The sequence below is a fragment of the Antedon mediterranea genome, chromosome 7 (genome assembly GCF_964355755.1).
Source record: "Antedon mediterranea chromosome 7, ecAntMedi1.1, whole genome shotgun sequence".
In the NCBI taxonomy this organism is placed as follows: Eukaryota; Metazoa; Echinodermata; class Crinoidea; order Comatulida; family Antedonidae; genus Antedon; species Antedon mediterranea.
In genome coordinates this window covers 15166000-15190724 of record NC_092676.1, presented here as the reverse complement: position 1 = coordinate 15190724, position 24725 = coordinate 15166000, and the positions used below count along the sequence as shown (strand labels likewise).

General features: G+C 32.6%; 1 protein-coding gene across 1 annotated transcript in view; it reads right to left on the bottom strand.

Moving 5' to 3' along the window:
* The window catches only part of LOC140055435 (uncharacterized), a 34947-nt gene that overhangs the window by 1520 nt on the left and 8702 nt on the right, over positions 1-24725 (bottom strand). Inside the window, exons 9-32 of the mRNA XM_072100772.1 lie at positions 22420-22564; positions 22037-22114; positions 21502-21621; positions 19033-19172; positions 14899-14969; positions 14681-14783; positions 14230-14453; positions 13987-14111; positions 13282-13452; positions 12921-13037; positions 11654-11861; positions 11233-11474; positions 10835-10897; positions 10456-10567; positions 9816-9977; positions 9170-9376; positions 8501-8590; positions 7438-7592; positions 6702-6868; positions 3507-6187; positions 2620-2771; positions 2084-2212; positions 1468-1702; positions 120-194 (exon numbers count right to left, since the gene is read on the bottom strand). Of these exons, the coding sequence (XP_071956873.1) occupies positions 120-194; positions 1468-1702; positions 2084-2212; positions 2620-2771; positions 3507-6187; positions 6702-6868; positions 7438-7592; positions 8501-8590; positions 9170-9376; positions 9816-9977; positions 10456-10567; positions 10835-10897; positions 11233-11474; positions 11654-11861; positions 12921-13037; positions 13282-13452; positions 13987-14111; positions 14230-14453; positions 14681-14783; positions 14899-14969; positions 19033-19172; positions 21502-21621; positions 22037-22114; positions 22420-22564 (5972 nt within the window). The remainder of the gene's footprint in view (positions 1-119; positions 195-1467; positions 1703-2083; positions 2213-2619; positions 2772-3506; positions 6188-6701; positions 6869-7437; positions 7593-8500; positions 8591-9169; positions 9377-9815; positions 9978-10455; positions 10568-10834; positions 10898-11232; positions 11475-11653; positions 11862-12920; positions 13038-13281; positions 13453-13986; positions 14112-14229; positions 14454-14680; positions 14784-14898; positions 14970-19032; positions 19173-21501; positions 21622-22036; positions 22115-22419; positions 22565-24725) is intronic.

The following is a 24725-nucleotide window of genomic DNA, read 5'->3' as shown; positions in this document are numbered from 1 at the left end:
ACTACAAAATGATCTGGTCATGTTATTTTCATGACTATTTTAGATAGTTATGGTTAAGATTATAATTGGAGAAAAGGGCTGATGAATGCACAATATTGTAATGGTCAAAATTGACTTACACTGCTATGTTTGATACTCTCTATATTTGCACAATGCCTTAGAGCCTCCTCTAAAATGACACCGTCAACACCATCCTATCAAATAGAATTACAGTATGTTTCTAATAATCATCAAACAAATAACTTGCATTTGTTGTTAGTTGTAATTAATCATGAAACTCGTACTATATTACTCAAATTTAAATGTTGATGCTATACATTAATAACAATTTTATAACAGTTACTAGATTCATATTTCATGTGTTTCTACAAAGTGCAGTGGACTACATTTTTTACCTCCGCCAAGGAGGTATATGTAATCGATCGCGTGTGTTTGTCTGTTAGCAGGATTACTCAAAAAGTAATTACAAGGTCTTTACCAAAATGAATGTACAGATAGATATGTGGTCAAGGACTATTCCATTAAATTTTGGGACCATTTCGGACCACGGTCCCAATTCTGGACCACTTTTTAGTATACTTTTCAGACCTGCTAGTGTTAAAAGATAGGACAACATTTTTCAAAAGCCGGCGAGCAGTCTTAAAGTAACAAGTAAACTGTAATTTGCATTTTCTCGAAAACTACTTGTCCAAAAAACTTCATTTTTGTACAAGAAGCAAGAGTTATAATTTCTGATTTGTAATTTTAAAACTTAATTTTATTTAATGTGCACGTTTTTTGATGCGAGTACTTTAAAAAAACCTATTTCTTTTCAAATTCACTCATTTGATTTTCGCGTTGCTGTTCTATTGTTAGTCAACTGAAGCTATTGTTGTTGAAAGGCTTGTTACATAACCATTACACCAAACTGGCATACACATGCTTGTATTTAAATTAGCCTAAATCAGAAACAGCATTAAGACACACACAAATATATATATATATCTTTTTTACCGGAGAAATCTTATGTAGGAGAATTTTACAGTAGGCGGAGGTATGCACTGTCGGAGTGTCTTTCTAGTTATTTCATTTATTCGTACAAAAATAAAATACATGAGAATCATAAATAACTGAACTGAAGACAGGGCACCCCAAAAGTTTATTAATCACTCTCGAGACCTATCATGTAGCGTTGCCAGCAAATGACGTACATTTGTCTGTCCACAAGGACCGAGGCAACAGGGACTGAGATAGATTAGTAGACTGGGTAACCCCTACTCTCAAAAGTCCACACAAGCAAGATGTGTACACTAGACTTCAGTTTTAGCCGAGAACTATTTTCAACGAGAACTTGTGCCAATTGTTTGCCTGTGGTTTGCAACAACCTTGCCTTTAACATTCAGCCACTTGACTACTATCGGTGATTTTTGACATGAATGTATATAACTGGGTGCATTGTTAGTGATATGACCTGCAACTGATTCTCACCTTAATTTCTTTCAAATTTTTAAATGCTTCAATGAGAAGGTGATTGGTTTTTGTACTTGAAATTTGAAGCTTGTTATGCCTAACTTGATTAGCTCGATAGACAAACATCAAAACTCTTCCTTGATCATCTTTTGAACCTGTCTTGTACATCTCTATCATTGCTTTTAATACATCAAGGCATTTTTCATAAGATTGTGTAGAAAGAAACTGCCGATCTTGATCCCGTAAATATTTCCTAAAAAGGGAAGTTTAAGTTAATTTTTTTTTTATCTGTGGTACAGTATCTTACTGTGCCAGTAGTTGGTTAACAGAAAAAAAATTTAAAACCCAGAACTATGTAAAGATAAAAAAAAAATGTTCAGATTATATGGGTATGCAGAATTCACAACTGACCTATAATATTGCAGAGAGCACACAAGTATGCACAAACCATTTCAAAATAGTCAGCATAATATTTCTCAAACAACATAATTGGTGAAAATTATGGTAATTTTGCCTTGTCAGATCAAGAAACCTTGCCACCAATATAATAGGTAAATATATGCTTTTTGCCAATGAAGAAGTCAAGTCTCTATGGTATTCAACATTGTCGGGCTCCTCATTTATATGAACCTACTTGTTAAGTTCTGGTGTCCTATTCAGTTTGACAGAGAGTTGCAGTAACATCTGATGATCTTTAAGCTTCAGCAACACGTCAACCAAAAGATGTATTGCTCGATGCATGTGAGATGGAAAACTACCTGATCTACAATTCAAATATATTAATAACATTTAGATATCTAATAATGATCTATGATTTATTTCAGTATGTAATAATCTAACGACAGCAAATACTCGTAGAATCTTAATATGTACTCATTTAAGTAACCGTCGTAAATTGATTCATTTATTGCACGGATAACTTAACTAATATCCAAAGTTACAAGTTCAAATTTAAGTTTTTTGTTTTCAATGTGTTGTATATGTATAATAAAGAGGTTTCAGGTATTTTTCAACACATTGATGATTAGATAAAAATTGATTTTTTTTATGGCCCATTTCATTTATATTATTATTTAAAACAACAATAACAGGTCAGGAAAAACAAAAGCAACCTAGAGCAATGCAATTCCTTTATGAAATGTATATTAATGGACGTTGCTGTGTATTTACCTATCAATCTCTTCTACTGGTATTCTCCAAATGCCATGGAAGAAGTTCTTATTCTTGTTAGCATCAGCAAATAAAGCTGGGGCTGCAAGATGAGGTATCTGAGTCCATGGTATACTTGTACCTAACAATATATCTCGACTCCATTGATTATTCTGTAAAAATGAATAAGAGACATTATCTTTATAGAACAAAAATACGCATGCATATACTACAAATACAACAGAAAATACGCATGCATATACTACAAATACAACAGAAAATACGCATGCATACTACAAATACAACAGAAAATACGCATGCATATACTACAAATACAACAGAAAATACGCATGCATATACTACAAATACAACAGAAAATACGCATGCATATACTACAAATACAACAGAAAATACGCATGCATATACTACAAATACAACAGAAAATACGCATGCATATACTACAAATACAACAGAAAATACGCATGCATATACTACAAATACAACAGAAAATACGCATGCATATACTACAAATACAACAGAAAATACGCATGCATATACTACAAATACAACAGAAAATACGCATGCATATACTACAAATACAACAGAAAATATGCTGAAAAAGGAGCAATGGGATTCCAGGACCAAAGTAATTCCATAAAATATATTGTATATACACCTCAGAATTTGTGGTTCTTCTGCAGATCCAGGATAATTGATAGGTGGAGATGTGTTAATCAGCTCCTGGTTTTACCAACTTGAGATTTGTTTGTCTCTAAATTCAGTTAGCTGTTTTATTGTTTATTTAGGGACATTATAATACCATGTGATATCTGGCTAAATGCCAAATAGTGTCAAAATTATTTCAAAATACAGTGTATAAATATTATTGATTAAAAAAAAGTATCTACCTTATGTGTTGGTACAAAGTGATAGACATGTGCCATTCGAAATAATGCCTTGTAATGTTGTGAAAAGCGTGACAAACATAACTTCAATCCCAGAATACAATCATCAATTAACTGTACATGCTCCTTGGAGTTCCTTTGATCTGAATTATGTGTCTCTACACATTCCTTCCTATCATCATTGCTGTCTACTGGCTTACTATCGGCATTCCCATCTTCTGGCTTACTATCAGCATTGCTGTCTACTGGCTTACTATCGGCATTCCCGTCTTCTGGCTTACTCTCAGCATTGCTGTCTACTGGCTTACTATTGGCATTCCTGTCTTCTGGCTTACTATTAGCATTGCTGTCTACTGGCTTACTATCAGCACTCCTGTATTCTGGCTTACTATCAGCACTCCTGTATTCTGGCTTACTATCAGCACTCCTGTATTCTGGCTTACTATCAGCATTGCTTTCTACTGACTTACTATCAGCATTGCTTTCTACTGACTTACTATCAGCATTGCTGTCTTCTGGCTTACTATCAGCATTGCTGTCCACTGACTTACTATCAGTATTCCTGTCTTCTGGCTTACTATCAGCATTGCTGTCTTTTGGCTTACTATTAGCATTGCTGTCTACTGACTTACTATCAGTATTCCTGTCTTCTGACTTACTATCAGCATTGCTGTCTTCTGGCTTACTATCAGCATTGCTGTCTACTGGCTTACTATCAGTATTCCTGTCTTCTGACTTACTATCAGCATTGCTGTCTTCTGGCTTACTATCAGCATTGCTGTCTACTGGCTTACTATCAGTATTCCTGTCTTCTGACTTACTATCAGCATTGCTGTCTTCTGGCTTACTATCAGCATTGCTGTCTACTGACTTACTATCAGTATTCCTGTCTTCTGGCTTACTATCAGCATTGCTGTCTTCTGGCTTACTATCAGCATTGCTGTCTACTGGCTTACTATCAGCATTGCTGTCTACTGGCTTACTATCAGCATTGCTGTCTACTGGCTTACTATCAGCATTACTGTCTACTGCCTTTTCAGTATCACTTTCTACTGGCTTACTATCAGCATTACTGTCTACTGCCTTTTCAGTATCACTTTCTACTGGCTTACTATCAGAATTGCTTTCTACATCTTGTTTACTATCATCATTGCTGTCTACTGGCTTACTATCAGCATTTCTAGAAACAGTTGGCCTTTTATCTTTATCTATAATATCACTGGACTGTTTAACTTTATCTGGCGATGTCTTTGTATCTGTATCAATAACAATTTTATTTTCTGGCTGATATTTGTAAGAAATTGCTTTGTCTATTTCATTGTCATGTTTCTCTGACCTCTCAGGTAGCTCTGCTTCTTTTAATTCTATTGCATCAGTCTCCATCCTTGAATCATCATTCTCATTGGGTGCAATCATTTCTTTAATTATGGTTTTACTTGTACATTCTTCAATATTCTCAGCAACATCAATATCTTTGTACTGTTTTGTCTGTTGATCACTGCCTGATTTTATTTCATCTTTTGGATTTTCTTTGCCATCTGTATTATTTTCCATATTTGGGTCTTCTTTCCTTATATCTTTAGTTTTAGCTATGGATACTTCTTCTTCAGACTGTGATTCTCCCGAAGAACGATATTCTTTTTGAAGATTCCTTAAAACCTCACTAACACCTCCACTTGGTCTAACAATACTTAATTGATGAGGCTTTGCCGTAATCTGTTCTGCTGGATTTATTTCAATACCTAGCAAGTCATTTTTGCCTTCAATATCAATATCCGCTTCCTTATTTCTTGCTTCTTCACTCTCAGGTTGATTTTTTTCAGAAGGCTTATTAGAAGAAAGTACAGATGACATCATAAATGCCATTTGAAAGCTTGAAATGGGGCCTGAAACACTATGTCCCTTTGGCAAGGCAGAACTGGATGATTTTGGAGGTTCTGTATTTTTTGCTAATTTCTGTATATCTGTACTTCCGCCAATACAACTGTCACTGATAATTGTAACTTGTTTATCTTCAGAAAATATAGTAGGATCAGTAGATTTTTCTTCTGTACTTGTTTTCTCGTTTCCACTGACACACAAATCTACAGTAAATTTACTAGACGGTTTTGGAGAAAATTCATGTGTAGATTTGTCAGATAATGCAGCCGGAAAATTTTTTGCAGTTTCAACTGTTTCTTTGGGCTCATCAATTGGTATAGATTTTTCAGGGTGCAGGCCTTCCCTGTTATCAACTTCTATTGCCTCAATGAAGATGGCTTCAAAATCTGTCTTTATAGTTTCAGATCTTGTAATGTCAACAGACTTTCCATCTCTCAATTTCGTTGCTTTACCACTCTCATCAATATCTGCATTGAATGGATGTTGTTTAGCTTCATCTACAGTTGTTTGGGGTGGTTGTTCTTCAAGCACCATCTCTATTGGTTCATCTGTCATTCTCGTGGTGTCATAATTGTCACCGTCACCATGTTGTTGAACTGGACGACGTTCAGTTTGTTTTTCTTCTATCCCTTCTTTAAAAAGTAAAACCTTCATTTGCTTATTTTTTGATGAACCTGGAAATGCAAGCGGTATAATTGGCGGCTTAAGTGAATTTGTACTTGCTTGAAATAAGCTTGAATCTGTGAGTTTGGGTGACATTGGTTCATCTCCGGAAGAGAAGAAATCTAAATCAGAAGCAGTATCTGTAAAATAGAAATAGTTGTGATCATAATAATAATGTATCATATCTGTGAACTAATTAGCATAACTGTGATGTACTTAACTACAGTATATAACATACAATTACAACCAACACCATCACTTTAAACTATGTAACTCATTAGGTTTGTAGCATACTTGGGAGGTTCTACATAGCATACTTGTAAGGTAAATAACTACGTATAACTGTGAGCATATTATTTGTTTAGATCAATTGTTTTATCAGTGTTACTTTACGGCTGTGAGGAAAATAACAGAAGAGGACAACAAGAAACTCGACACATTTCAATTCAAATGTTTACAAAGAATATTGAGGACAAGATGGCCATATGTCATATCAAATAATGACATATTAATCAAAACCAACATGAGAAGTATAACCGAAGAAGTGAAGGCAAGGCGAAGAGTAATCTTGCAGCCTTGTAGGACAAAAGGCCCAAAGAGGATAGGTAGTAAGGTAGGTATATTATTTGTGAGCTCCTTATGAATGTACCATACCTGTTGATTCTTGACTGAAAGTTCTTGATACCTTCTTTCGTGTTTCAATGTAATCATGGTCCATCAATTGTTGAACTGTATTAGAGCCTCCTGATGATGACAATGATCCATGATGGTAAATTTTTTGGTTTAACGGTCTTGTTTCTGTGTCAGTGTCACTAGTAGAACTGTACAAATGAACAAGACATGTTAAATTAAGCATATTATGACGCGACATGGTCAGGTTGTTGAGAGATCAAAAACATCGTTCTGTTGGGCACAGTATCAGCTTGTATAGGATAATATATTACAAATTTCACTTAATATTAACTTTATACATAGGAAACAACATACCAGTTAACTATCTATCCATCTCTCTTTTTACAATTGAATTTACATTTCCTAGTGTATTATTGCCCTACATATATAAGTACTAGATCTTAAACTGTATAGGCACAAAGTTATTCCGAAAAGAAGAAAAATAAAGAAAAAGCACAGTAAAATTATTATAAAATTATATTGTTATTCCCAATGAAACTAACAATATTTCTTGGTCAATTATCTAGCATTTCTTTTGCATAAGAGGATCGTTTAGAATGCATTCTGGTGTCAAGTATACTGTATGCTGTACATGCCTTTAATACAGGCGTAGAATGCATTGTTACATATGGCAATGGGACATGTTAACGAAGCATCATTTTGGCACTTGGACCTCCGCTTAATAGTACTTTACAGCCAATAAAAAAAAGACTCCTACCAGTCTTTGCCTTCAGCTCTCTTCTCTAGTCCTCTTGCAAACGGAAATTGCCTTGCTTCACTTACATATCTCTTTAATAATTTATAGTCAATTACGGTATTTTTATCTGGGAACTCCAACAACTTTAGAATTGATGTATGGATTCTAAAAAATACCTATAAAAAAAGAAATATACATTTCTTTTTAAATACTTGACTTTCCAATTCTACATTATTTATGTAAACAGTTTAAGTTTTATACCGTATATATTTGAATAAACGGCCTGTAGGGCATTAATTGTTAAGGAGGGTTTTTAGGGGGTGTTTATTTGAGGCGTGCATTCAGGGAGGCATTTTTTTTGTAATAATATGGTAAAATCTATAAATCAAATAAATTCCACCTAGATATAAAAAAAAACAAAACAATATATCATATCAAATAATTTAAAGAAGTGAAAAATAATGTAAATTGTATCAAAATGCTTGGTAAATTGTAGATCATGTCAAACAGAAATGTTGTATATTGTGTCTGTGGCAGGGTGTTTACACAAGGATATAAATAACGTCTGGGAAATTTATTGCAAATTATGTTTTACGGGAACATTTATTCGAGGGAAGCGTTTATTCAAAGTGGTAAATTATTTTGTTTTAGTGTTTAATTACAACACACCTACAGTAGAAATATCCTTGAAATTTGGTTATTTGCTGGGGCGGCTGGGATCTAGACATTTTCGAGAGGAGGAGGGGGGGTCCCACATGAAAAGGCACTTCAAGAACTGATTATTTGAGCCACAGGTGGTGCGTGGTAAACATAACATCGAATTTAGATAATCCCTGAAATCACTAAATTCTGCATGCTTTTTCAAGCTGAGACGCTGTATCTACCCTAGCTTCTAGGTCGGCAAAATATCACCGATGCCGATACATCCTCATAACAAGGCTAATCAGAAAATTACACAAAAAAAACACCCCATAGCAAACAATATTTTGGCCTTTTTACATAATCATATTAAATAATGATCATCAACTAACGGAACTCATGTAAAGTATTTGCTGTTTTGATTCATTTCGATGAGTAAGCTTACCTCTAGTGACTCCAGTGCAAGATCTGGTGGGTTGTGGTAAGGAATCTTCTTAGGGTAACGAGCCTCATTTTCATGGAGGGCCATTGATGCCTTTAAAGAAAATGGTACACAAATGTGTATATAAAACAATGCACATACAGAATCTTAAGAGTATTAGTTACAGTATCTGAAAAGGAAGATTCATTTTTGGTCAAAGTATTTTACATATTTTACAGAACTTCCAATTCATATTAATAATAATACTAATGATAATAAAAGCATTTACAATGCATCATATATTCAATCAAATTGCTCATAGGCGCAGTACATGTATACAATCATTATAAAAGATTTAAAATGTATTTAAAACACCATAACGGTCAAAAATTAAAAGTAATGATACTACATTAAATAAGACAGTTTAAAGAATGTTTAAAAGATTTTAAAAGTTAAAAATCACTGTTAATAATTCGTACAATTATAATCAAACTCTAAATTAAAAAAGAGTAAGAGCATGTTCAAAACTAAGTATGCGGTGAACCATTCCATAACATTGGTGCAACCTGGCAGAATGCCCTGTTTACAGTTGTCCAAAGTCTGATGGAACGCCAAGCAGTGTAGCATCATCTGATGACCTAAATGAGCGAGCTGGTTAATAAAATTTAATAAGATTATTCAAATTCTTCTTACCAGTTTATAATGGTCCAAGTAAACTTGAGGTTGAGATTTTTCCTTCTCAGCTATCTTGCCCAGCATATAATGCACCAACCACTCTTCCTCTTCCAGCTCACCTTCACATTCACTTGCTTTTAAATAACATATCTTAGCTTGCTGCAACATTTCATTTTTCTTTTTTGTTAGAAATTCTTTCTGTTCAGATGATATTGCAGTTTGTTGCTTTATGAAAAAAAAACCCAATATAAATTGAGTTTTAGGATAAAAATTAGATTCCGACATTTAAATAAAACAAAATCCACTCCCAGTCCATATAATATGTACAAAACATTGACATTTAAACACATGATGAATTGAGTTTGCATACTTGTCCATTTTTTAAATAACCATTCTTGTTCAGTTTTTATTTTAAATCCAAAAAACATTTTTTATATACCTTCCACAAATTTCCAGTATAAGTATTAATAAATAATTGTATCAATAATATATAATAATAATTTTTTTTATATTTGATAAATTTTATATGTATTTTTGTATGCTACATTATTTTCAACATATTTTATGTAGGCCCAATAATTAATATTTAATTTTTACAAACCATTTTATTTCTCAGGTCAGCAACATTTACCTCCCATGCAATAAACACCTGACCATAAGTTACCTGTTTCAATTGCCTTGAAGAATATGAATGCATCATATAAGATAGCGAGCCATATTCCATCCATAACGTTGAGTTAGATGAATCAATCTGAAATGCTCTCTCAAAACATCTCGCAGCTGATGATGCCTGCTTAAATATTGGTCCTTCAGATTTGGAATCACACTGTAGCAGTAGAAATCAAATCATATTTGAGCAAACAATACTAATAATACAATGTATTAAAACAAACAGGAATAAAAGATCATCAATTATATACAGGAAAACCTAGAGTTTTTTGAGTGACAAATGTGTTCTTTACAGTCTGTATAAGATTGGAAATATGTATACATTAACAAGATATTAATAAGAACTATAACAAATGTTTTGCATTGAGTTTTAAATTTTATTTGGGGTGAACAAATTGGGTTTTTTCTTAAGTTCTGTCTACACAATCTAACTAAAAAGTGATGTACCCAAATAAGGTATGATATGACATCACTGTATTATGGACACATTACATCTTTTTATCAGTGTAAACAGAGCTTTAGGGCCAATACACATGCTCCATCCAAATAACCGAATCATACACAATTTTAAAAGTAATTGTTGATGAATGTCAGAATATTAGAATACAATTTTACAGTTAGATATACCAACTTACAGAGTTGATTTTGAGATCAAGTCTGGTACTACGTGCCATTGCCATTCCTGCCCAACTGTCAAATCGATCAGGGTTTACACACAAATCATGTAGATAGAATTTAATAGCTTTTCTGTAGGGAAAAAACAACTTGTAAATCAGGCAGTGTAATGATTACACAATACAAATGTCAGAATGCGTAAGGTAGATTAACATACTATTTTTGGCTAAATTGTGCAGGTGGTTATGTAAACGAACCTCATTTTGGTGTATTTACAATTAACTCTGTTATCAAAAAATCAAATAATTGTGACGTGTTTGTATCGACAAGCTCTCTAGCCTAGCCTACAATGTGCATATTTATTGTCCTTGTTTTCACTCATTTGAGAAGCATACTTACCCCCATTCTTTGTTTTTAAAATAATAGTCTGCTAGTAAGTAGTACAGCTCTTGCACAACATGTCTGTAAAAAAACATTTTAATCGTTCCTGCATCTTGATTCATAGATTATCATGAATGTATGTGTATTATCAAAATATATATACATTATAATTATTTGATAACTTTTACTGACAAGCCTAAACAAATTGATTAAAAAAACAGACCAGAGTGAAAACAGGAATGAGCCCCAGAAAGGTTTAATGCAATTTGAGTACAAAAGTTTTGAGGTGAGGATTATGTAAATAGTGTATGGTCTGGGCTCAGAAACGGTAATTCTTAAAAGGATAGGTGATTCCACACCTCAAATCTTTTGATGATTAAAACCCTCTGGCATAAAATAAATATGTCATAACATACGTTTGGACAGGTTTATCTTGTGGTATATAAGGGGCAGTGTCTGTAGTTCCATCAAGGTATAGCTGAATTGATTCTAGTGTATTTGCTGGGTTTTCTTGTGCAGGAATAATGCGTGAGATCTTGAGTAGAAGACTCTCTAGTTCACTTGACATTGTACTGGTTTTATAGCTGTCAAATTCTGGTAGAATCTTTGGTTTGAAGTAGTTGAACAAAAATCTGCTATCTTCCCAAAGTAATGGTAACTTGAAATTAAAAAAAATTACAGATGCTGCTTAGAGTCTTTCAAATTCAATATTAGTGTATCTTATATAGGCAACTCCAAATACAAGGAACAGCAGCACCGATTTTCAATAACTTTTTTGTGGATTGATCTAGAACCATTCTCTATTTCACTTTTATACCAAGTAAGTATGGTAAATACCTCATCAACTCCATGATCACTAAGGTGTCTTGCTTTAGTTTTGCGGTTTGGATGACTATACAAACAGTAGAAACTCTGTTCAAGTGCATGCTCCAAGTCACACTTAAACGGATGTGCATCTTCTTCAGGACGGTTAAACAGTTCTTCCTCCAGAACAGAAATTTGCAATTTTAGCAAGGCACCTTTATCATTACAACACCATGAACGTCTGTAAGAATAAACAACAATTTTAACAGGAAACAAATACAAAATAATATATAATATTTGATATCTTGGAACAACCAAATCAAAAATTCATCATGTAATCCTTACAATATAGGGAGAAAAAGTGTGACGTCACGTTTCCTGGCTACCGACTGCGCTGGGTACAAACAAAGTTCGGTCGGCCATCTTGTATTCTAACGCATTAATTTAACACCGGTTTTTCGTACATCCCTATAAATTTCAATTTTACATAATTTAGAGTTGATCATCTTGCTTTATTTTACTACGTTACTACTGTTGAATATTTTGCTGATAATACATCGTAAGTTCACTTTCAGTTTATAATCGCAATGTTCGAAAAATAGCATTTTAAATGTCGTGTTACATCACAACATCAGAGGTAGCCGTGTGCGATCGTTCTTAGCCACCAATAGCAGCGACATTTTGCCGATTAATATGACCCATATCTGGCATAGCTTATGCATCAAAACTAGTAAAATTCAACATTTTACCTACCATATTATAAACTCAAACTTTAATAAGCAATACATTATAAATAAATAAATAGTAAACTGAAAGTTAGAAATGTATATTGATTCACACATTTCCACAAACAAACGCAGAAATACTGCAAGTATAAACTCGTCAACAAAGAAAGAGGCCTAAAAAGTTCTTGTAACACAAAATTTAAAATACTATTTTTTTAACATTGCGATTATAAATTTATCGGGATGTACGAAAAAGCGGTGTTAAATCAATGCGTTAGAATAGGAAAAGATGGCCGACCAAACTTTGTTTGTACCCAGCACAGTCGGAAATGACTTTTTCTCTCTATGGGGTTGAATATTTTATTGTATTCTTGTTCTTTGTGATCAATGTCTGGTCCATCGCACCAGTGTTTGTTTATACATTGTATTGATTGTTTTATTTATGTTATATGATGTATGTATTTTATGACCTTGATTAATAAATAAAACTCAAACTTAAATATCTTCTGCTGAAATTCTCCAATGCACTTAAGGAAGCACACACCAGGTACATATTATCACAATTGTTTTCTCACCTGCCAAGACACTCATGAGCTGTTAATAACAACATCAATGATGATGGTAAACATGGTTGAATACTAGTAGAGGTTGTTGCATCCACTATCTTCATAGACTCTATCTGATCTTCCTCACTTAAAAATAAATAACTATTACTTAAAATATGCAAATCAGTCTGTTTAAATGTATATCTCTACACCAAGTGTTTCAAAATACCACGATGACTATTTTCCAAGTGTTATGCTATTTAACTATTCATATTTCAAGTATGTCATATTTAAATATATCACAAAAATATAAAACTTTTGAGAAAAGAGATCATTTCTAATTTTTTTAAAAATCGTTTTTAAAATTTTAAACATTAATTTTTGTACATACAGTTTGATTAAGCGGTAAAGTAGAATCCAAGGGTAGACGGTTGATACTTGGCCAAGTTCTCCAATGTCTCTCTCCATGGCAATTTCAATTATCCGGATGAGATTGTTTGTAAGACGAATAAGTTGACCAGTTTCAAGTTTCTTTATCACATATTTCTCTGAAACTATTGCTCTGAAAAAGATCAGTTAAGAAACTTGCGAGAGATCAAGTTCACATCTCTGATAAGAGGACATTTCATAATGTAGATTTTTAACTTTACATCAAAGATCTATGTATCTGCGGCTGTCGGGATACATTTGTGTCGTGGGGATAACTACTCCAGATATATTATCTGTAGTGTTGTATATTCCAATGGATTGGTGGTAAAAAAAAACATGAAAACAAGAACCTTTGTTGTAACTTATAATGTGGTAAAATAATACTGTAAACCTAATATTATTATGACAATAAACCTGCACCAGCAAACACGGTATCGCTCGAATATGACATATTGGCCTACATAATCCTGGCGCCATCAATGTACTTTTACAATAACAAACCTTTTTTCCCTTATTCAAATTATAATATAGATTAATTTTTAACTATAATTTACAGATAAAATGCCATAATTCCATAAGTACACATTCTATGCAAAATGTGTCTTTCCAAAAGGTAACTTCAGCAAGCAAGTAGCAATAAGCAAGTAGCAATAAGCCTTTGACATACGTATCAATAGCAATGCAAATGTGAATTAGGCCATCAATCCATTCCTCCTTGAATGTCAAGTCTACAGCATGGTTTATTTCATGAATTGCTTCAATGAGAGCGACTTCTGCACATGACAAACATTGCTGATGAAAAAACAAATAAAAACAGCATCAAAATAATATCAAATGATTTGCAATAGTAATGAATTGCTATCATCTATATTTAATGATTTTCTAAATTAACCTAAAATCATATAAATACCTGATACACCTCTTGCTTTAATAATGACTGCAGAAGCAATAAGATCTGAGACGGTCTTTCACTTGATTTCTGCTCACCAACATGTTTGGTTACCATCATAGGCTGTTTCAACGTTGGTAACAGAATACTCGATACTTGACTGTACTCTCCATCATCAAAAAGTCTACGCACTTCTTCTAACGATTGTGTATGCTCTAGTGATTTCTTCTTTTTATCTATTTCCTCTGAAAACAATAATTAGATTTCAAAGTCAGAATAGCCGATAATACAAAAAATAGTTACGTAATAGAAAAGTCATCATTACAAGAAGATGAAGTTGCAATTTGAATCAGGAGAATATGTCAGAATGTGGCATAAAATATACTGAGCAAATGCATATTCTCTCCTCTACACTGATGATTCAGTATACCCATTAAAACTTAAAATAGTCAAGTGAATAATTTGTACATACCTAAAGATATTATATCATCATATTTGCAGTTTGATAACATAACTTGTACTGGTTGAAAACTGCTATTCTCATCATTATTTTGAGGACTTAATAGTTCAGAACACTGAAATAAAGGTTTATTCATCATTATCATCATTTCATCACAACAAAAACACCTACAAACCGTAGTAGAAACATAAGTAGAATTGTTTTCATCATAAAGAAGTTGTTGCACTCACCAAATCAAACTGTTCAATTGCGCTCTCAATGTTTCCACATAAAACTAAAAATCTAGCCTTGACCCAATATACTGAAATGCAAAAGACAATAGCAAAAAATAAACAATAAAATTACAAAAAATAATCTTAAATTGTAGATATTTTAATGATTTTATCTGCCGCTTGTTGAGTTTTTTTATCCTGGGGAAATTTATTTAATTAGTTACCATATTACAGCCAAAAAATAAAGGCTTCCCTCAAGAAAAATAAAAGGGTGGTGTTTATTCAAATAATTATGGTACACATATCAAGTAGGAAAATACAATTCCTTAAATATTCACATTATTAAATGTTTTCATGGTAAAGAATCACTAGTAATTCCATAAAGTTAAAGAATGTAGATATGGTTGGTTGAGAAGAAGAAATGCCAAGACATTCTGAACTTAATTACTTACTTTACATTTGATATGTATAATTATTATTACCAACCTCTAATAGCATGCCAAGACATTCTGAACTTAATTACTTCCTTTACATTGGATATGTATAATTATAATTACCAACCTCTAATAGCATACCAAGACATTCTGACCTTAATTACTTCCTTTACATTGGATATGTATAATTATTATTACCAACCTCTAATAGCATGCCAAGACATTCTGAACTTAATTACTTCCTTTATATTGGATATGTATAATTATTATTACCAACCTCTAATAGCATGCCAAGACATTCTGAACTTAATTACTTCCTTTATATTGGATATGTATAATTATTATTACCAACCTCTAATAGCATGCCAAGACATTCTGAACTTAATTACTTCCTTTACATTGGATATGTATAATTATTATTACCAACCTCTAATAGCATGCCAAGACATTCTGAACGTAATTACTTCCTTTACATTGGATATGTATTATTATTACCAACCTCTAATAGCATGCCAAGACATTCTGAACTTAATTACTTACTTTATATTGGATATGTATAATTATTATTACCAACCTCTAATAGCATGCCAAGACATTCTGAACTTAATTACTTACTTTATATTGGATATGTATAATTATTATTACCAACCTCTAATAGCATGCCAAGACATTCTGAACTTAATTACTTACTTTATATTGGATATGTATAATTATTATTACCAACCTCTAATAGCATGCCAAGACATTCTGAACTTAATTACTTCCTTTACATTGGATATGTATAATTATTATTACCAACCTCTAATAGCATGCCAAGACATTCTGAACTTAATTACTTCCTTTACATTGGATATGTATAATTATTATTACCAACCTCTAATAGCATGCCAAGACATTCTGAACTTAATTACTTCCTTTACATTGGATATGTATAATTATTATTACCAACCTCTAATAGCATGCCAAGACATTCTGAACTTAATTACTTCCTTTACATTGGATATGTATAATTATTATTACCAACCTCTAATAGCATGCCAAGACATTCTGAACTTAATTACTTCCTTTACATTGGATATGTATAATTATTATTACCAACCTCTAATAGCATGCCAAGACATTCTGAACGTAATTACTTCCTTTACATTGGATATGTATTATTATTACCAACCTCTAATAGCATGCCAAGACATTCTGAACTTAATTACTTACTTTATATTGGATATGTATAATTATTATTACCAACTTCTAATAGCATGCCAAGACATTCTGAACTTAATTACTTACTTTATATTGGATATGTATAATTATTATTACCAACCTCTAATAGCATGCCAAGACATTCTGAACTTAATTACTTACTTTATATTGGATATGTATAATTATTATTACCAACCTCTAATAGCATGCCAAGACATTCTGAACTTAATTACTTCCTTTACATTGGATATGTATAATTATTATTACCAACCTCTAATAGCATGCCAAGACATTCTGAACTTAATTACTTCCTTTACATTGGATATGTATAATTATTATTACCAACCTCTAATAGCATGCCAAGACATTCTGAACTTAATTACTTCCTTTACATTGGATATGTATAATTATTATTACCAACCTCTAATAGCATGCCAAGACATTCTGAACTTAATTACTTCCTTTACATTGGATATGTATAATTATTATTACCAACCTCTAATAGCATGCCAAGACATTCTGAACTTAATTACTTCCTTTACATTGGATATGTATAATTATTATTACCAACCTCTAATAGCATGCCAAGACATTCTGAACTTAATTACTTCCTTTACATTGGATATGTATAATTATTATTACCAACCTCTAATAGCATGCCAAGACATTCTGAACGTAATTACTTCCTTTACATTGGATATGTATTATTATTACCAACCTCTAATAGCATGCCAAGACATTCTGAACTTAATTACTTACTTTATATTGGATATGTATAATTATTATTACCAACCTCTAATAGCATGCCAAGACATTCTGAACTTAATTACTTACTTTATATTGGATATGTATAATTATTATTACCAACCTCTAATAGCATGCCAAGACATTCTGAACTTAATTACTTACTTTATATTGGATATGTATAATTATTATTACCAACCTCTAATAGCATGCCAAGACATTCTGAACTTAATTACTTCCTTTACATTGGATATGTATAATTATTATTACCAACCTCTAATAGCATGCCAAGACATTCTGAACTTAATTACTTCCTTTACATTGGATATGTATAATTATTATTACCAACCTCTAATAGCATGCCAAGACATTCTGAACGTAATTACTTCCTTTACATTGGATATGTATAATTATTATTACCAACCTCTAATAGCATGCCAAGACATTCTGAACTTAATTACTTCCTTTATATTGGATATGTATAATTATTATTACCAACCTCTAATAGCATGCCAAGACATTCTGAACTTAATTACTTCCTTTACATTGGATATGTATAATTATTATTACCAACCTCTAATAGCATGCCAAGACATTCTGAACGTAATTACTTCCTTTACATTGGATATGTATAATTATTATTACCAACCTCTAATAGCATGCCAAGACATTCTGAACTTAATTACTTCCTTTACATTGGATATGTATAATTATTATTACCAACCTCTAATAGCATGCCAAGACATTCTGAACTTAATTACTTCCTTTACATTGGATATGTATTATTATTATTACCAACCTCTAATAGCATGCCAAGACATTCTGAACTTAATTACTTCCTTTACATTGGATATGTATTATTATTATTACCAACCTCTAATAGCATGCCAAGACATTCTGAACTTAATTACTTCCTTTACATTGGATATGTATTATTATTATTACCAACCTCTAATAGCATGCCAAGACATTCTGAACTTAATTACTTCCTTTACATTGGATATGTATTATTATTATTACCAACCTCTAATAGCATGCCAAGACATTCTAAACTTAATTACTTCCTTTACATTGGATATGTATTATTATTATTACCAACCTCTAATAGCATGCCAAGACATTCTAAACTTAATTACTTCCTTTACATTGGATATGTATTATTATTATTACCAACCTCTAATAGCATGCCAAGACATTCTAAACTTAATTACTTACTTTATATTGGATATGTATAATTATTATTACCAACCTCTAATAGCATACCAAGACATTCTAAACTTAATTACTTACTTTACATTGGATATGTATAATTATTATTACCAACCTCTAATAGCATGCCAAGACATTCTGAACTTAATTACTTACTTTACATTGGATATGTATTATTATTATTACCAACCTCTAATAGCATGCCAAGACATTCTGAACTTAATTACTTCCTTTACATTGGATATGTATAATTATTATTACCAACCTCTAATAGCATGCCAAGACATTCTGAACTTAATTACTTCCTTTACATTGGATATGTATAATTATTATTACCAACCTCTAATAGCATGCCAAGACATTCTGAACTTAATTACTTCCTTTACATTGGATATGTATTATTATTATTACCAACCTCTAATAGCATGCCAAGACATTCTGAACTTAATTACTTCCTTTACATTGGATATGTATTATTATTATTACCAACCTCTAATAGCATGCCAAGACATTCTGAACGTAATTACTTACTTTACATTGGATATGTATAATTATTATTACCAACCTCTAATAGCATACTGTAGATAACCCTCAGAGAAAATATGAGGCAAAGTTGAAATTTGTTCAGTAAAAAGAATATCTTGATGATAAAATCCAGCAGTCAAGTCACTTTCCATGTCCAGCAATGGTTGCTGCTTTACATATCTATGAGAAAAAGTTTGGTATAAGATCTTGCCTAGCTATCTTGCTAGGTTTATTATAGTGTAAAGGGGTAAAGTTAAACCAAATTTCCTTATAGTGAGATGTAATGAATTAAAGAATACACTATCTAAAGTTGGTGAATTAATCTGTTTATATATATATCTCGTAGAATTATAGAAGAATTATTTTTCTTTATTCACACTTATGGTTTATGTTTTGGGGGCTTTTTGTTTTACATGTCCTGCTTTATAAGCAACTATTTCTGCATTGTACCCCATAGCCTATTTCTGCATTATACCCCATAGCCTATTTCTGCATTATACCCCATAGCCTATTTCTGCATTATACCCCATAGCCTATTTCTGCATTGTACCCCATAGCCTATTTCTGCATTGTACCCCATAGCCTATTTCTGCATTGTACCCCATAGCCTATTTCTGCATTATACCCCATAGCCTATTTCTGCATTATACCCCATAGCCTATTTCTGCATTGTACCCCATAGCCTATTTCTGCATTGTACCCCATAGCCTATTTCTGCATTGTACCCCATAGCCTATTTCTGCATTGTACCCCATAGCTTATTTCTGCATTGTACCCCATAGCTTTTTTAGATGCATGTTTTTATGGCAATGCCTTTTGTGTGTTGGCATCATATATGGCATATATATAAATAAATCCAAAGGCAAATTACTGATAAAATGACAATGCTGTGGGTATCAGTGGCTAGATCTCAGGTTACCCTACAATAACCACCTGGACAAAAACCAGCAGGACAACCATTATGGACTGTCAGAGTCTGGACTGTCAGAGTCTGGGGTATATGACAATGTTAGGTTTTGACTTGTTTTCATATCTATCTCTACAATAGAATGAAGTTACATTTCTTACTTCCTATTATACATATTATTATAAATTATTTGGAAATTTAATTCAGTAGGTGTTTGCAGTATAGGTTAAATATCTTCCTTATTTTTAAAAAAATTTATATATCTTCTTACACAACAACAATATACAAAATGTAACATTCCAGCCAAAAATAAACAATAAGTACTACAAATTTATTGACAGTATTTACCAACTTTATATACCATCGTGTCAAAATTCCAGTTACAAAAAAAAGTTACACACGATTTACCAAATTTTGCCCTTACGTAAATTTATATATAGATATCAAACTAAAAGGAATAGATAGATTTGAACTCATCACTTTGACAAGTTAGGCTATCGCACAACACATTGTAACATGCACAGGCTATTTATTAGCTTAGTCTACTGTAGGCTGCACTACAACGATTGTTCAAACAGCATAGCATCGATCAAAATGGCGACGTCTACCATTAGTTTTTATTTGACGCCACTCAAGTTTATTCATTTGTTTGAAAAGAATACCTTTTTCAAAATGAAAAATATGTCTGAAAGAGATTTGTTTGAGTACCGTAATAAAATATTGAAAATTGGAAGAAACTTGATATCGTTTACGCGATATGTGCTCTATTGAATGTGACAAACTGTGTCGAAAAAAGAGATAAAAATCCAATGTTTAACATTCAGATGGCCAGATGGTGATGTCATAACATACTGACGGTCTAGTGTGTCAAGTTGAATTAAAAAATATCTATTGTTTTCTAATTTATAATCAATCTAAGAATTTTAGAAAATTGCGCATAGTTACGCTACGCGACCATATTTTCATTAAATCAAAGTCAGGTGCACAACTAAATATATAATACTAAGAGCAATAGCCTAACAAGCCAACAACAACATTGTCATACACCTCCCACTCTAATAATGGTACAGTCCACATTGGGTGGGTATTTTCCTGGTGGTTATTGTCCTATGAGATACAAAATAAAATAAGCAAAAAGCTAAAACAAAACAATATAGTAAAACAGCCAGCCAGTCATATTTTCAGTAATTTGCCTTTGGAAAATTACTGAACAAGGCCATATACATGGCTGCAGTTGCGTGAGAAAATTTGAGTTTGAGTTTACCAAGCGATCAACCAGATATAGATATAGTCGCGTTGCACGCAACTAAACAATGAAAATGCTGTGGGTATCAGTGGCTGGATCTCAATGGTATACAAAATAAAATAAGCAAAAACCTAAATCAAAACAATAAAGTAAAACAGCCAGAAAAATTATAGGAGCTTTCAGGCAACATTAGCTCTTCATCTGTATAAGTGTTCAGTTCAATTTAAGCGTCAAAAGTGCTCAATACAATAAAGCAGAGCTGAAACATTTGTTGAATCTGGAAAAAGAGGAAAAAAAACTACTTTTGTGTTTACAGGCCTGTTTTGTGAGTCTTTTAATTCTAGAAATGTACTTACTGCTTCATGACAGACGATGAAGATTTAGAAAACTTCTCAATAGATTCATCTAACTTTAGTTCAACATAAACTAGGACCATGTTACCAAAATTAAAGAGGCATTCATTTGTGGCATCATTGCTATATTTGAGAAAAGAGACAAAATTACAGTTCACAGAATTTGTTTTATTGTATATAAATTGTTCTGAAAAAATGTTGTGAGAGAAATGAGAATTAAAAATATGTATTAAAAACCAGACATATCTAACAAGTTAGAGCTTATTTCCAATATGTCACAAATCACTGTTTGCTCTTTTTAGGTTTTCCAGGGCACTATGGTGTCAATGCATAGATTCAATTTAAATAACTCACATATGAACAGCAGTACAAGCTCGGAACACCGTTGGACTGGCTTAAAATGTTTGGTTTTTAGGATGCATACCGTAGGATATGACTTGGGATATTTTGAACTTTAACAAAACTCTTGTTGCAGGGATTTAACTGACTGACATCTTTAAAATAGCGTATTACATTTAAACAACCAAAAATAACTTACCAGAAAATAGAGGGAAGTTGAAGATGCTTTCTCAATTTATCATAACAATGAACATAAGTAGATGCCAGAGATGAAGGCCTGCAAACAAATGAGTGGAAAGTGATATCATGCAATTTACCAGAATTGTTTACAATTAAAAATACACACTATGAGAAATAAGATATTATGTCAGTGAAGTCTGTGATGTTGGAGTTTGGTAGAGACTGTGATCTAGAATACCCTTTACATATCATATGGTATATTCAGAATCTTTTATGTGTTCAATGTATGATTATTACTCATCCTTAAAAATAGTCCATAGGTTACAACTGGCCAGTACCAGGTGTGTATCCAGTGTGAGTGTTGAGATTTAAGATGAATTTCAGAATATTAGTATGATTTACCACTTGATTGACCAGCTTTTTGAAAGACTGACAAGGTAACGAGTCATGACATCAACCACACCATTGTTATTGTCAACGCACACTTCCAACAACTTTCTAACGTCAGGCTCTTCAACAGATTTCCAATGTATTCTATCTTGAGTATCTAGACAAAGGTTTTGAAGATAGGTAGAGAAGGGTTTTAAAGATAGGTAGAGAAGGGTTTTGAATTTTGAAGATAGGTAGACAAAGGTTTTGAAGATAGGTAGACAAAGGTTTTGAAGATAGGTAGACAAAGGTTTTGAAGATAGGTAGACAAAGGTTTTAAAGATAGGTAGACAAGGGTTTTGAAGATAGGTAGACAAGGGTTTTAAAGATAGGTAGACAAGGGTTTTGAAGATAGGTAGACAAAGGTTTTGAAGATAGGTAGAGAAGGGTTTTGAAGATAGGTAGACAAAGGTTTTAAAGATAGGTAGACAAGGGTTTTGAAGATAGGTAGACAAGGGTTTTGAAGATAGGTAGACAAGGGTTTTGAAGATAGGTAGACAAGGGTTTTAAAGATAGGTAGACAAGGGTTTTGAAGATAGGTAGAGAAGGGTTTTGAAGATAGGTAGACAAAGGTTTTAAAGATAGGTAGACAAGGGTTTTGAAGATAGGTAGACAAGGGTTTTGAAGATAGGTAGACAAGGGTTTTGAAGATAGGTAGACAAGGGTTTTAAAGATAGGTAGACAAAGGTTTTGAAGATAGGTAGACAAAGGTTTTAAAGATAGGTAGACAAAGGTTTTAAAGATAGGTAGACAAAGGTTTTGAAGATAGGTAGACAAAGGTTTTAAAGATAGGTAGACAAAGGTTTTAAAGATAGGTAGACAAGGGTTTTGAAGATAGGTAGACAAGGGTTTTGAAGATAGGTAGACAAAGGTTTTGAAGATAGGTAGACAAGGGTTTTGAAGATAGGTAGACAAAGGTTTTGAAGATAGGTAGACAAAGGTTTTAAAGATAGGTAGACAAAGGTTTTAAAGATAGGTAGACAAGGGTTTTGAAGATAGGTAGACAAGGGTTTTAAAGATAGGTAGACAAGGGTTTTAAAGATAGGTAGACAAGGGTTTTAAAGATAGGTAGACAAAGGGTTTAAAGATAGGTAGACAAAGGGTTTAAAGATAGGTAGACAAGGGTTTTGAAGATAGGTAGACAAAGGGTTTAAAGATAGGTAGACAAAGGTTTTAAAGATAGGTAGACAAGGGTTTTGAAGATAGGTAGACAAGGGTTTTGAAGATAGGTAGACAAGGGTTTTGAAGATAGGTAGACAAGAGTTTTGAAGATAGGTAGACAAAGGTTTTAAAGATAGGTAGACAAAGGTTTTAAAGATAGGTAGACAAAGGTTTTAAAGATAGGTAGACAAGAGTTTTGAAGATAGGTAGACAAGGGTTTTGAAGATAGGTAGACAAAGGTTTTAAAGATAGGTAGACAAGGGTTTTAAAGATAGGTAGACAAAGGTTTTGAAGATAGGTAGACAAGGGTTTTGAAGATAGGTAGACAAGGGTTTTGAAGATAGGTAGACAAAGGTTTTGAAGATAGGTAGACAAGGGTTTTGAAGATAGGTAGACAAGGGTTTTGAAGATAGGTAGACAAAGGTTTTGAAGATAGGTAGACAAAGGTTTTGAAGATAGGTAGACAAGGGTTTTGAAGATAGGTAGACAAGGGTTTTAAAGATAGGTAGACAAGGGTTTTAAAGATAGGTAGACAAGAGTTTTGAAGATAGGTAGACAAAGGTTTTGAAGATAGGTAGACAAGGGTTTTGAAGATAGGTAGACAAGGGTTTTGAAGATAGGTAGACAAAGGTTTTGAAGATAGGTAGACAAGGGTTTTGAAGATAGGTAGACAAGGGTTTTGAAGATAGGTAGACAAAGGTTTTAAAGATAGGTAGACAAGGGTTTTGAAGATAGGTAGACAAGGGTTTTGAAGATAGGTAGACAAAGGTTTTGAAGATAGGTAGACAAAGGTTTTGAAGATAGGTAGACAAAATGAAAATCGGATTCACTCGCGTCTTATACATAGCATACCTGTCTCAAACATGCCACATAAACAAGAGGAACAAAAAGGCCAACACCATTATTTATCTATGATGTCGGGCCAATGGACAGGGTTCACAATTTTATACTTTTGTCAGAATAGACATTTCAACCAACATGTCAATTAATAGTTTTTGAGAATCACACACAAATGGACGGGATATTCTCACAAGATTGACAGTTATGTTTTGTAATTCACTGCGTCCATTTTCAATGCCATGCACATATTTGAAGCTCAGATTTTGGTCATGGAGCAG